The 15,478-nt window shown below is 44.9% G+C and overlaps 1 protein-coding gene across 1 annotated transcript in view; it reads left to right on the top strand.

The window, feature by feature from the left end:
- Positions 1-15,478, top strand: part of LOC124269072 (C2 domain-containing protein 3-like) — an 86,124-nt gene that overhangs the window by 56,053 nt on the left and 14,593 nt on the right. Inside the window, exons 31-44 of the mRNA XM_046704084.1 lie at positions 1,187-1,291; positions 1,463-1,643; positions 3,834-4,013; positions 4,249-4,479; positions 4,754-4,810; positions 4,935-4,989; positions 5,271-5,416; positions 5,541-5,733; positions 6,081-6,226; positions 6,589-6,717; positions 7,100-7,327; positions 9,840-9,983; positions 10,095-10,206; positions 11,451-11,609. Of these exons, the coding sequence (XP_046560040.1) occupies positions 1,187-1,291; positions 1,463-1,643; positions 3,834-4,013; positions 4,249-4,479; positions 4,754-4,810; positions 4,935-4,989; positions 5,271-5,416; positions 5,541-5,733; positions 6,081-6,226; positions 6,589-6,717; positions 7,100-7,327; positions 9,840-9,983; positions 10,095-10,206; positions 11,451-11,609 (2,066 nt within the window). The remainder of the gene's footprint in view (positions 1-1,186; positions 1,292-1,462; positions 1,644-3,833; positions 4,014-4,248; positions 4,480-4,753; positions 4,811-4,934; positions 4,990-5,270; positions 5,417-5,540; positions 5,734-6,080; positions 6,227-6,588; positions 6,718-7,099; positions 7,328-9,839; positions 9,984-10,094; positions 10,207-11,450; positions 11,610-15,478) is intronic.

The raw sequence follows: 15,478 nt of genomic DNA, 5'->3' as shown, positions 1-15,478 counted from the left end.
CAAGGACTTCGATGGGACTTCATTGCCAAGAATCAACTACCTGGTCAGCCAGATAGACAGTTCCACGTACCAGCGCTATCTACAATCCTTGGACCAGAGGATAAAGAGGACCTATCCTTCTATCAAGCGCCTGTTCATCCCATTATCTACAGAGACATAAGCAGAAGTCTCAAGAACTATGATATCGTTCTGGATGAGAGACGTCATATTGAGAGCCTATAAAGCAGAAGGACTAGACTAGAAATTGCTCTATATCAGCAATTATGGAGGGTTGCTTTTGGAAGTCGGATACAGTGTTTGTCAACCACTACCTCCGAGACATAGTCATTGAAGACGTCTCAGGCATTCACCAATTTGGGCCTCGTTGTAGCAAAGCAACTAAAGGTTCCTCAAAGGCGCTGAGTTGGAAAATCTCACCCTTTATCACGTTGACGTGTTGATAACATTTACTTAGGAAAAGTATTAGTTTGAAAGTCCATGCGCACAGTCTGTACGGGTAAAGATCTTACCTTTATGGTAAAGGTAATCTATGGGTTGTTATAGATATCTAGTAAAAAGAAGATACTAGTATATCTTAAGCCACATGAATCAAGATGATTCAACTTGTCTGAGATGGAAGTAAGACAAGAAGTGGTCCCCCTGAGTTATAACGGAAGTTGGAAGGATCACGGAAAAGCTGTATCGCAGTTCCCATGGGGGGGATACAGGGCGTATCTAAGGACAGCTGATGAATCCACGAAGTGGCTTGACCCACCACCAATCCGTCGGATTCTATAAGCAAAATATTATGAGTAAGGATAAGAAAAAATATGTAATTTTTCAAGTAAAATTGATATTTATATACTTATCCCGACTCATGACAAGAAGCCCTCCCAACCTCATTGCTGGAAACACTTCAGATTGCACAGCAGATCCAAGTGCTCGGTCAGAAAAATCAGGAGAGAGTGACAAGTAAGGCTGGTCACATGACTGTTTACACGGGAAAAGGGAGGTAACTCGTGGGTGAGTGTATTTTTACATCCGCTTCGAGAACTTCAAGGGATTCAAGTGTTCCACTACCATTCGCAAGGAAAAGGGAGATAAGCAAAAGATCATGAGTCGGGATAAGTATAAAAATATCAATTTTACTTGAAAAATAACATGTTCCTCAGTGACCTTGACTTACGTGTATTGGCCTATGTTATAGTGTGCAGCAGAAAAGGTGTCTCACCTTGACCCTGGAATGCAGTATGCCTCAGAAGTGGGTGTCAATGCCTATGTCCGGATCAAGTTGTCTTTTCTCACTAATGAGGTAAGTGATGAGGAACTGCCTGTCAGAGTCACATGTGATGCAACATATGAAAAAAATGAACTTCATTCTGTCATTCTTAAAAAATTACTACAGATTATTCAACACTGATGTTACTCCTTAACAAAGTTTATGTTAGTGGGGATGCTAAAACTTACTTATTCCTATTTTAAGGGTGAGAGAATAACGAAGACAGTTGCTCGGACATTTTCCCCTGAGTTCTCCCACTACCTTGACTTCCCCTGTCCCTTGTTGTGGACAGACTCTAAGAATGATGGAACCAGTCTGGCTGAACTGCTGGAAATGGGGGAGGCAACTTTCGAAGTGTGGCACCAAGTTCCAGGACTACATGGAGGTATGTGTTTTATTATTCCTCGTCGCACGTGTAGAGCGATGGGGGATATAAAATAGGCTCCGTCCATTGTCTGTATGAAATGGAATACCTTAAGAACCGTTGACTTGATTCTTTTGTTCATTTCAAGGTCACAAGGGGACTTTAACATTTTACCCTTGTCAGCGAGATATCTCAAGAACCGTTCTCTGGATTTTCTTCATATTTGACACCAAGCTTCATCTAAGGAAGGCGCAGGGCCCAGTTGATTTTGGTGACCTTCAATTATTTTCAAGGTCGTGGTGACACTTTGAAGATTTCAGCATGTTAACCTGAATGTTAAAGGTCACATGCAACGTAAAACACAACTTTGCAGATTCTGATACCTTTCGGTATGGACATACCGAAACAAATAGTCAAAAATGCAAATTCAACTTATAAAGTTGAAAAATAACGCGATGAAAAAAACCGCGCGAAATCGGAGTTCAAACGTTTCACTAATTTTCCCCAGACTTTTCTGGGGAATACGGGTTTCAACAGCTGGGCTACGCTCATAGCACGTGCGCAGTGAAATAGGTGCGCGAAACTGGGAAGCAGGCTGTCTGGTGAATACCGGTGAAGGCTTTGGTGTGAGCTATTTTCATAATGTCTTGTTGATATCTCACAGGGGCTTAACTTTTATATGTTATGACAGTAAATAAACTGTTTATATAATTTCATTTGTCTATTTCACCACACGCTCTTTCTTACCGAAGTCACTTTCTCAGTTCGATACTTAAAAGCAATGTCATTATATAGCGCTGACACAATTTCTAACTGTGATATAGATATGTCGCTGTCACAGACAAAACTCAAGGTCTTGTTCTATTGACACCTGTGTGTCTGCCTGCCTGTCTGCTAATGACAATATTCAATACAATAACTGTGATCACTGACCACATGCAATTTGAACTTAACACCAATCAGGCTATACACCATAAGCAAAACGCATTGATTTATGGCCCGAGTTCGGTCTCTGTCACATTATGTAATTACACAGACAGGCAGATGTGATACTTGAACACATGACATGTTATGATGTCTGTTGATTGCAAAATGTTATACACAAAAAATGAGCATGTAGTTACAAAACCCAACATCTCTATATATACACACACAATGGCGGCATCTGCTAATGAGCCAGCCGTTACACTTGAGTGCACACCCACCCGCTCTGACTGGGTTCGGTATCCCGGCTGCTTCGTTTCGAGGGAGGTAAACCCAAGTACAAAATATTGCACTTTTGATTTGCGATTATACGCTTATAATTTGTTTATTTGTTTTTTCATGATCAGCAATGCACATTATATGTCATGAAGAAGTGATAATTGTGTTTTAATTATATTTGATTTTTTGGTTGCATGTGACCTTTAAGCTTTTCAGCAAAACACCTCAAGAACCATTCACTGGATTTTCTTCATAGACTTTCAAGATTGCTATTGAATGTTTTTTGATAATCCGTTCCTTTATTACTACTTATGCATATTTCATACACCATGACAATCATGCCAAGGTCAAAGTGAATCTTGAAAATATTTGTGTGTTTGAACAGCTACAGAGCAAAATATCAAGAGAGGTTGACTGGTCATGTTTTTGTTGATATTTAACTTCGACTTCATCTTAAACTACAACCTTCACTTTCATTACTTTTTAAGTTTGATTTGATAATTTGCAGTGGGGATTATGTCACCTTAGTGACAGGGCTTGTTTATAATTGTTGTTAACCGGTTACAGATTATAGGATGAAATGCATGTGTGTTCATTTTGGTTGTGTCATTAATGTGCTGAAATTAGCCTACTATTTATAAATGCCCCATGCACCTTATGCAGGTGTGTCATCTGTAGGAGACATACACCTGTAGGCCAAGCAATCTCCCCACGGAACCTTCTAGAGCTAAGAGGTTGTCCTAGATACTGTTAATAGAGCCTTGATTTGATAATTTGCAACAGGGATTATGTCACCTTATTGACAACTGCTTGTGTATCAGTTTTCGGATTGAATGACAGTCGGCAAATGCCCCCAGAACTTAGATGATGCAGTTATTAATGAAGGCTGTAACTGTAGGCCAGTATGTCTGACTGGCAGCAAGACTGTATGTGTGGTGTATGTTACAGGAACTGTAGGCCAGTATGTCCCGACTGGCAGCAAGACTGTATGTGTGATGTGTGTTACAGGAACTGTAGGCCAGTATGTCCCGACTGGCAGTCAGACAGTGATGGGGAGGTGTATGGTACAGAAGACTGTATGTGTGGTGTATGTTACAGGAACTGTAGGCCAGTATGTCCCGACTGGCAGCAAGACTGTATGTGTGGTGTATGTTACAGGAACTGTAGGCCAGTATGTCCCGACTGGCAGTCAGACAGTGATGGGGAGGTGTATGGTACAGAAGACTGTATGTGTGATGTGTGTTACAGGAACTGTAGGCCAGTATGTCCCGACTGGCAGTGAGACAGTGATGGGGAGGTGTATGGTACAGAAGACTGTATGTGTGTGTATGTACAGGAACTGTAGGCCAGTATGTCCGACTGGCAGTGAGACAGTGATGGGGAGGTGTATGGTACAGAAGACTGTGTGTGATGTGTGTTACAGGAACTGTAGGCCAGTATGTCCCGACTGGCAGCCAGACAGTGATGGGGAGGTGGGTACAGAAGACTGTATGTGTGGTGTATGTTGTGCGAACTGTAGGCCAGTATGTCCCGACCGGCAGTGAGACAGTGATGGGGAGGTGTATGGCACAGAAGACCGTATGTGTGATGTGTGATACAGGAACTGGCCAGTATGTCCCACTGGCAGCCGGTGACAGTGATGGGGAGGTGTATGGTACAGAAGACTGTATGTGTGGTGTATGTTACAGGAACTGTAGGCCAGTATGTCCCGACTGGCAGCAAGACTATATGTGTAGTGTGTGTTACAGGAACTGTAGGCCAGTATTTCCCGACTGGCAGTCAGACAGTGATGGGGAGGTGTATGGTACAGAAGACTGTATGTGTGGTGTATGTTACAGGAACTGTAGGCCAGTATGTCCCGACTGGCAGTCAGACAGTGATGGGGAGGTGTATGGTACAGAAGACTGTATGTGTGATGTGTGTTACAGGAACTGTAGGCCAGTATGTCCCGACTGGCAGCGAGACAGTGATGGGGGGGGTGTATGGTACAGAAGACTGTATGTGTGGTGTATGTTACAGGAACTGTAGGCCAGTATGTCCCGACTGGCAGTGAGACAGTGATGGGGAGGTGTATGGTACAGAAGACTGTATGTGTGATGTGTGTTACAGGAACTGTAGGCCAGTATAAGTCCCACGACTGGCAGCTGCAGACAGTGATGGGGAGGTGTGGGTACAGAAGGCTGTATGTGTGGTGTATGTTACAGGAACTGTAGGCCAGTATGTCCCGACTGGCAGCAAGACTGTATGTGTAGTGTGTGTTACAGGAACTGTAGGCCAGTATTTCCCGACTGGCAGTCAGACAGTGATGGGGGAGGTGTATGGTACAGAAGACTGTATGTGTGGTGTATGTTACAGGAACTGTAGGCCAGTATGTCCCGACTGGCAGTGAGACAGTGATGGGGAGGTGTATGGTACAGAAGACTGTATGTGTGATGTGTGTTACAGGAACTGTAGGCCAGTATGTCCCGACTGGCAGCCAGACAGTGATGGGGAGGTGTATGGTACAGAAGACTGTATGTGTGATGTGTGTTACAGGAACTGTAGGCCAGTATGTCCTGACTGGCAGCGAGACAGTGATGGGGAGGTGTATGGTACAGAAGACTGTATGTGTGATGTGTGTTACAGGAACTGTAGGCCAGTATGTCCCGACTGGCAGCGAGACAGTGATGGGGAGGTGTATGGTACAGAAGACTGTATGTGTGATGTATGTTACAGGAACTGTAGGCCAGTATGTCCCGACTGGCAGCAAGACTGTATGTGTGGTGTATGTTACAGGAACTGTAGGCCAGTATGTCCCGACTGGCAGCAAGACTGTATGTGTGGTGTATGTTACAGGAACTGTAGGCCAGTATTTCCCGACTGGCAGCAAGACTGTATGTGTGATGTGTGTTACAGGAACTGTAGGCCAGTATGTCCCGACTGGCAGTCAGACAGTGATGGGGAGGTGTATGGTACAGAAGACTGTATGTGTGGTGTATGTTGCAGGAACTGTAGGCCAGTATGTCCCGACTGGCAGTGAGACAGTGATGGGGAGGTGTATGGTACAGAAGACTGTATGTGTGGTGTATGTTACAGGAACTGTAGGCCAGTATGTCCTGACTGGCAGTGAGACCGTGATGGGGAGGTGTATGGTACAGAAGACTGTATGTGTGATATGTGTTACAGGAACTGTAGGCCAGTATGTCCCGACTGGCAGCGAGACAGTGATGGGGAGGTGTATGGTACAGAAGACTGTATGTGTGATGTGTGTTACAGGAACTGTAGGCCAGTATGTCCCGACTGGCAGTCAGACAGTGATGGGGAGGTGTATGGTACAGAAGACTGTACGTGTGATGTGTGTTACAGGAACTGTAGGCCAGTATGTCCCGACTGGCAGTCAGACAGTGATGGGGAGGTGTATGGTACAGAAGACTGTATGTGTGGTGTATGTTACAGGAACTGTAGGCCAGTATGTCCCGACTGGCAGCAAGACTGTATGTGTGATGTATGTTACAGGAACTGTAGGCCAGTATGTCCCGACTGGCAGTCAGACAGTGATGGGGAGGTGTATGGTACAGAAGACTGTATGTGTGATGTGTGTTACAGGAACTGTAGGCCAGTATCTCCCGACTTGCAGTGAGACAGTGATGGGAGGTGTATGGTACAGAAGACTGTATGTGTGATGTGTGTTACAGGAACTGTAGGCCAGTATCTCCCGACTTGCAGTGAGACAGTGATGGGAGGTGTATGGTACAGAAGACTGTATGTGTGATGTATGTTACAGGAACTGTAGGCCAGTATGTCCCGACTGGCAGTGAGACAGTGATGGGGAGATGTATGGTACAGAAGACGGGAGATGTGCTGCTGGGAACCACAACTGTTAAGCTGGTGTCTCTGCTGACGCACAGGACAGGTAAACTGATACTGGCTAGCTGACAGGCGGCTGAACAGCTGGTCTTGATGAAATGGTCGAGATGACCAAATGAAAAATGCAATGTTTCTTTAAAAGAATTAAGAATGACAAAAATATTTAACATCTGTCCAGAGTGAAGATATCCAGGAACTAGGAGTTGACAATGGTCTCCTGGAAACCATGCCCTTCATGAGCGGCAACTAGCAATATCACTATCACGTTGTGATGGTCACTGACCTTATGTATGTCACATCATAGTTACTGGATTGATTGGTCCAGACTCAACTATTTACAAACCTACATCATATAGCAGGAGTATGGCTGAGTGTGGCTTTTTACAACAGACCAATGTACATATCTGAATATCTAACTACATTGGCAGGTCTGCTGGGCTGGCACCCAGTAACAATTCCATCGTTGGGATGGAAGACTTCGGAGGAAGGGGACGGGTGTGTTCAACATGGGCTGCAGCAAGTGGGCGGGGGCCTGGAATTATCCATCAGGTTTGCCCACCAGGAAGATCGGGAGAAGGTCATCCATGCTGGTCGGAGTGTTGGGTGGTCCCCGACTCTACTGGGCCTGGAGGATGAGGAGGACTGGGAGACAGAGGGTAGGTGGAGGGATAACTGAATAAACTCAAAGTGCCATATTAAGATGAGTGATCTAGTGTTACCACCTGACAGTACTCTATGTTTGTAGATGAGTGATCCAGTGCTATGATCTGACAGTAGTCTTTGTTTGTAGAAGAGTGATCTAGTGTTACCACCTGCCAGTACTTTATGTTTGTAGAAGAGTGATCTAGTGTTACCACCTGACAGTACTCTATGTTTGTAGATGAGTGATCCAGTGCTATGATCTGACAGTACTCTATGTTTGTAGAAGAGTGATCTACTGTTATCACCTGACAGTACTCTATGTTTGTAGAAGAGTGATCTAGTGTTACCACCTGACAGTACTCTATGTTTGTAGAAGAGTGATCTAGTGTTACCACCTGACAGTACTCTATGTTTGTAGATGAGTGATCTAGTGTTACCACCTGCCAGTACTCTATGGTTGTAGAAGAGTGATCTAGTGTTACCACCTGACAGTACTCTATATTTGTAGAAGAGTGATCCAGTGCCATGATCTGACAGTGGTCTTTGTTTGTAGAAGAGTGATCTAGTGTTACCACCTGACAGTACTCTATGTTTGTAGATGAATGATCTAGTGCTATGATCTGACAGTACTCTATGTTTGTAGAAGAGTGATCTAGTGTTACCACCTGACAGTACTCTATGTTTGTAGATGAGTGATCTAGTGTTACCACCTGACAGTACTCTATGTTTGTAGATGAGTGATCCAGTGCTATGATCTGACAGTACTCTATGTTTGTAGAAGAGTGATCTAGTGTTACCACCTGACAGTACTCTATGTTTGTAGATGAATGATCCAGTGCTATGATCTGACAGTACTCTATGTTTGTAGATGAGTGATCTAGTGTTACCACCTGACAGTACTCTATGTTTGTAGATGAGTGATCCAGTGCTATGATCTGACAGTACTCTATGTTTGTAGAAGAGTGATCTAGTGTTACCACCTGACAGTACTCTATGTTTGTAGATGAGTGATCTAGTGTTACCACCTGACAGTACTCTATGTTAATAGAAGAGTCATCTAGTGTTACCACCTGACAGTACTCTATGTTTGTAGATGAGTGATCCAGTGCCATGATCTGACAGTAGTCTTTGTTTGTAGAAGAGTGATCTAGTGTTACCACCTGACAGTACTCTATGTTTGTAGATGAATGATCTAGTGCTATGATCTGACAGTACTCTATGTTTGTAGAAGAGTGATCTAGTGTTACCACCTGTCAGTACTCTATGTTTGTAGATGAGTGATCTAGTGTTACCACCTGACAGTACTCTATGTTTGTAGATGAGTGATCTAGTGCTACCACCTGACAGTACTCTATGTTTGTAGATGAGTGATCCAATGCCATGATCTGACAGTAGTCTTTGTTTGTAGAAGAGTGATCTAGTGTTACCACCTGACAGTACTCTATGTTTGTAGATGAATGATCTAGTGCTATGATCTGACAGTACTCTATGTTTGTAGAAGAGTGATCTAGTGTTACCACCTGTCAGTACTCTATGTTTGTAGATGAGTGATCTAGTGTTACCACCTGACAGTACTCTATGTTTGTAGATGAGTGATCTAGTGCTACCACCTGACAGTACTCTATGTTTGTAGATGAGTGATCTAGTGTTACCACCTGACAGTACTCTATGTTTGTAGATGAGTGATCCAGTGCTATGATCTGACAGTACTCTATGTTTGTAGAAGAGTGATCTAGTGTTACCACCTGACAGTACTCTATGTTTGTAGAAGAGTGATCTAGTGCTATGATCTGACAGTACTCTGTTTGTAGATGAGTGATCTAGTGTTACCACCTGACAGTACTCTATGTTTGTAGAAGAGTGATCTAGTGCTATGATGAGACAGTACTCTATGTTTGTAGATGAGTGATCTAGTGTTACCACCTGACAGTACTCTATGTTTGTAGAAGAGTGATCCAGTGCTATGATCTGACAGTACTCTATGTTTGTAGATGAGTGATCTAGTGTTACCACCTGACAGTACTCTATGTTTGTAGAAGCGTGATCTAGTGCTATGATCTGACAGTACTCTATGTTTGTAGATGACTGATCTAGTGTTACCACCTGACAGTACTCTATATTTGTAGATGAGTGATCCAGTGCTATGATCTGACAGTACTCTATGTTTGTAGATGAGTGATCTAGTGTTACCACCTGACAGTACTCTATGTTTGTAGAAGAGTGATCCAGTGCTATGATCTGACAGTACTCTATGTTTGTAGATGAGTGATCTAGTGTTACCACCTGACAGTACTCTATGTTTGTAGATGAGTGATCCAGTGCTATGACAGTACTCTATGTTTGTAGGAGAGTGATCTAGTGTTACCACCTGACAGTACTCTATGTTTGTAGAAGAGTGATCCAGTGCTATGATCTGACAGTACTCTATGTTTGTAGATGAGTGATCTAGTGTTACCACCTGACAGTACTCTATATTTGTAGAAGAATGATCCAGTGCTATGATCTGACAGTAGTCTTTGTTTGTAGATGAGGCTTCCCATGGTCAGTGTAACCAGCTCACGATAAGTGTGCAGGATGTCTGCTTCCCTCTACAAAATGCTCTCCTGACAGGCCACACCCAGCTTGAGCCTTCAGCCAAGTGCTATATCAGATACAAGTTCTATGACAAAGGTAACTTACAGTGATCAACATTGTAACATTGAAGTTTCTGTGCATGTATGTGAAGTTCATGACAGTTTCAGTACACAACGTGTGTTTCTATTGTTACATTTCACTGTGCAGGTGCTGTGTCCACCAAGCTGTCAGTGTTGCAACAGAATGAGGATGCCTCCGTCTCCACTACCTTTCGTCATAAACACTGCTTCTTAGTGCCGAGGTCCAGTCCTTTCCACTGGTAAGTTTATCACTGCCTCACAACACTTCTTGACTGCATCACGACACTACCTGACTACATCATGACACAACCTGACTGCATCGCAACACTACCTGACTGCATCACAACACTACCTGACTGCCTCACAACACTACCTCACTGCATCACAACACTGCCTGACTGCGACACAACACTGCCTGACTGCATTACGACACTACCTGACTGCATCACAACACTACCTGACTGCATCACAACACTACCTGACTGCATCACAACACTACCTGACTCATCACGACACTACCTCACTGCATCACAACACTGCCTGACTGCGACACAACACTGCCTGACTGCATCACAACACTACCTGACTGCATCACAACACTACCTGACTGCCCCACAACACTGCCTGACAACACTACCTGACTGCCTCTCAACACTACCTGACAGCCTCACAACACTACATGACTACATCACGATACTACCTGACTGCCTCTCAACACTACCTGACTGCATCACGACACTACCTGACTACATCATGACACTACCTGACTGCCTCACAACACTACCTGACTGCATCACGACACTACCTGCCTACATCATGACACTACCCGACTGCTTCATAACACTACCTGACTGCCTCACAACACTACCTGACTGCATCACGACACTACCTGACTGCCTCACAGCACTACCTGACTGCATCACGACACTACCTGAATACATCATGACACTACCTGACTGCCTCACAACACTACCTGACTCCATCACGACACTACCTACATCATGGCACTACCTAACTGCTTCATAACACTACCTGACTGCCTCACAACACTACCTGACTGCATTACGACACTACCTGACTGCCTCACAACACTACCTGACTGCATCACGACACTACCTGAATACATCATGACACTACCTGACTGCATCACGACACTATCTGACTGCCCCACAACACTACCTGACTGCCTCACGACACTACCTGACTGCCCCACATCACTACCTGACTACATCATGACACTACCTGACTACATCATGACACTACCTGACTGCATCACGACACTACCTGCCTGACTGCCCCACAACACTACCTGACTACATCACGATACTACATGACTGCATCACGACACTACCTCACTGCCACACAATAATGCCTCAAACACACAACACCACCTCACTGCACACATCCTGATATATCCTTCATATGATACCTTGCTTGTTATGGTTATACTCTGCCTGGTATGCCCTGCCTGTTCTGCCTGTAGGTATTTACGTGAGGAAAGGCTGGAGGTACAGGTTTGGGTGAGTTATGTGTCCGGCAGAGACAAGCAGAGTCGTCCCCATCACCGTGACAAGCTGGTGGGATCAGCCTACATAGAGCTGGGCAGTCTTGCTGACACTTCCAGAAAACAGCATCGTCTCAGGTACTCTGCTTTCAGACATTTCCAACCTGAGATTGATTTGAATCTTATGTTGCCATGGAGTTATTGTTATTGCCCGGAAAGCGGAAGGTCATGGGTTTGGATCCCCAACCGCGTCTCACCAAAAGATGTTAAAATATGGTACTTGTTGATTCCTGCCTGGCACTCGGCATTAATGGGTACAACAAGGACTGGTCAGCTCGGAGTCAGTATATATCATGCGTCTGAGTTGGGTATTCATGCTTCACTGCGGCAAGGTATCTCAGTGGGCTAGCACTATAAAACCAGCTTAAGTCTGGGCTGGTACAAGCAGCCGCACATACACATACACAAGCATGCACGTCGTCATATGAGCGAAATATTCTTAAGTACGATGTACACCCAATTTCACCTCACCTCACCTTATTGCCAAGAATGTGAAAACAGGAAAATAAATTTTTCCTTATCCTGACTCATGCTAAATGCTTGTCTCCTCCTTCTTGCGAATGATAGTGGAATCCTTAAAATCCCTTGCAGTTCCCTTCTAAAAAGCGGAAGTAAAATCATCACTCACCCACGAGTAGGCTCCCTTGCCTCCTTTGGCACCCTTTTGGTCACATGACCTGCTATGTTTGCCACTCTCTCCTTCGCCCTTGAGGACGGTCGTGAGAGCACCTGGGTCCCGATACGGCACATATCCTTTACCATTTTGGACCTTTTACATCTAAATGGCAGCTGAATACGGTTTTTTGATTGATATTATCAAATGATTTGATATTATGTCTAAATTATACGTTGTTTGCCATGTTTTTCATCTGGTTTACAATTGATGAAAACTTGTATTCGTTGTAGGTACCGGCTGTCTGTGGCTGACCGCATATATTATGTCCTGATTGCACTACTACATGTTCTTCCAGCTCTCGCTGTAAACATTGTCAGAAACTAACTACTTTTGAATTTAATAATTACCTCTTTTTCTCTTCATAGATGTGCAAAGGACTGGGTAAGAAGGTATTCACAAGTCATGTCTAGTAAATCGAGTGATTGCGCTGATAAACGTGTGTTAACTACTGCTGCCGAGGTTCATAATTCCAGTGAATTGCCGAGCGTTTTACGAGGATAGGATGCTGTTCCAGTGATGAACTCCATCTCGATTAAGTAGAGATCGTCGTCAATGAAGCTGTCCTCATCGCAGACGAAGAAGACAAGATTTTCTTCTGCACAGAAGAAGTCAACAGCTCCTAAGACTTTGTCGAAGTCTCTTCACAGCTCTACGCAGAAGACAAGACCCTTCACTGCCCATATTGTACCTCCGGAAGAAGCAGACGTGTATGATGATCCCCATCATCATACCGGAAGTTTCAGTCGTCAGCAAGAAGACGAAGCCTGCTTCAACAGCTACATCGGCAACTATATCAGCACAGACATTGACAGAAGACCTTCTATCAACGCAGACATCGGGTACCAGAGATAGCAGCAGCGTCAACTCTTCACAAGTGCAGCGTACCTTAGAAGAGGCCTCAACGTTCTCAGAAGCATCATCAACCCTGCAGCAGTCTCAACATACGTCGCAGAACTTCAACCCGGGGCTGTTTGTGGAACAGTGTACAGATCAGATGATGTCGATGATGGAACATCGCTTCGCGCAGGAGGTAGCTGCTACGAAGACCACTACGACAACTACAAGCCTGAGCGAAGGTTCAGCAGCCTCTCCAACGCACCTGGATGAAGAGGAAAGCCTGCGCGAAGGCCCACGCACCTGATGATCTTCAACGTCTGAAGCTAGATGTAGACAACGCTACCAACGTCAGCTCAGCCTTACACGTCCCCGAAGGAGCCTCTAAGATGCTCCACACAGAAGCAGATTGACACGTTCTCCAGAACCCTACAGATGCCGCAGATATAGATCGTCATCAACATCAGACTTACACTCACATCGGGAACCTGCACACAGGCACTCCACATCTCACAGAGGGGAGATTACGTCATTCAGCCTTCGTGAAAGCTTAGAGAGATATCTCAGGACTCCAGGAGGAATATACGGTCACACCGGGACCCTTCACCTGCATGCAGCTCTACATACAGATCTACATACAGAGACTCACGTCATTATGGATGTTCAGATAGGGAAATGTCCAAGTTCACCGTCTGAAGTTAGAAGTCTGGAGAACTCTACTAACGTCAGCTCAGCATAGCAGACCCCTCCGATGACAGTCGCCCTGCGCGAAGGAATATTAGCTATGCAAGCTCTCTCGGATGAAGGCCTGCATGAACGGTTATGTTTGCGAAGATCTTTACCGTCAGAAGTATCAGCAGAAAGAAGCGTTAGCAGTCCACGATGGAGCCTCCATGCAGTTTCAGCATCTCAGCAGAAAGTAGATCCAGTCGTTCTCCAGGATTCTACAAACTCCGCAGATGCGGATCTTCTAACTTGGACCTTCATCAACTTGCGGCAGGCACTCACAGGGAGGATTATAATCAGAGTCAGCTTGTCCTGCCGTTCAACGATAGCAGATTACCCCTTCATCATACGGAGCCCTTCATGATAACATCAGGGTTTGAGATTACAAGATCATCGGTGAATCCTGTAATAGATCTTCAAGGTGGAAGATAAGAAGATAATGCAACTGCACACTACAACTAAATGTTGGCTATGTTGGATCAACGCGTGGCTGAAGGAAGAGACGCATACCTGAAGAAACAATGTCAGATAACATCCAATGAAACACTGAAGATGAATTTTCATCACATGGGCTTACAAGATATCAAGGGGACAGTTAACAGCATTGTTGCAGTTTCTCAGCGAGACATCGCTTACGGTCAACTTTACAGAACGTCTGTATAAGATGACGACAGCAGTAAAGATTATGAAGTCAAAGAATACAGTCACAACAGACAGGGAGCAGTCTGCTTACATCGGTACTATGCGGCGAAGTTTTCGCACGCTTCCACTCAGCCATCTATACACGTGTTCACTCGTGTAACTCTGGCACACGCCGAACAGAGAGGTTACGGACAAGGCCGAGTGTTGACAATGTAATCAGCATTTACCTGCAACACCGGTGACATCACATGTGTAATCTGATTGGTCCATGAGAGACAACTCCCTCCGCAGAACTTGGTCATAGTCGCGTGCCAGGAAGTCATCTACAGTTGTAAACAACTCTTTCAACGTGGGAAGGGCTCCATTTACAGTCCAGTTAGCAGGGTACAGACAGTAGGAACTCCGCTGATAGACCTGTTTGCAACAAAGTTCAACAAACATTCGTCTCCCCGATTCCGGATCCTCAGGCATGGGCAAATGCTTTAAGCATCTCATGGGAAGGACTAAACGCATACGCGTTTCCACCTCCAGCACTATTACCACAAGTAATACAGAAAATCAAGCAGACGACAACGTTGCAACTGATTTTGGTCGTGCCCTATTGGCCAGCGAGGGTATGGTTTTCCGTCCTCATACAAGAACTCGGAAGTCAACCCTGAAACTACCAGAGTGGTTGAACCTGCTCGTCCATCCACACACCAAGCAAGCTAATGGGAATCCGGCATTGTTCCAGCTACATGTGTGGAGCGTATTAAAGCTTGCCAGAAGACTAGAGGGTACTCCGCCAGAGCAGCGAAAGCAGTGACACTAGGTCTACGCAGATCAACTCACAACTTGTACGACGACAAGTGGCAGAGCTTTGAACCGTATGCAATGAGGAAAGGCTTTACAGTGGTAAAAGCAACCCATCCTCAAGTGGCGGAATACCTGTGTCATTTGCGACAGATGAGACACTTAAAAGGTTCAACACTCTCAATGTACCTGGCTGCTCTCAGCACAGTTATCACCATGAAGACGGGTGTCAAACTGACCAAAGTACCAGAGATACTGGCACTTCTACGCTCGTTCA

The sequence above is a fragment of the Haliotis rubra genome, unplaced genomic scaffold (assembly GCF_003918875.1).
Source record: "Haliotis rubra isolate DU_JTF1 unplaced genomic scaffold, ASM391887v1 Scf1418, whole genome shotgun sequence".
Classification (NCBI taxonomy): Eukaryota; Metazoa; Mollusca; class Gastropoda; order Lepetellida; family Haliotidae; genus Haliotis; species Haliotis rubra.
This window is presented reverse-complemented; position numbering and strand designations above follow the sequence as displayed.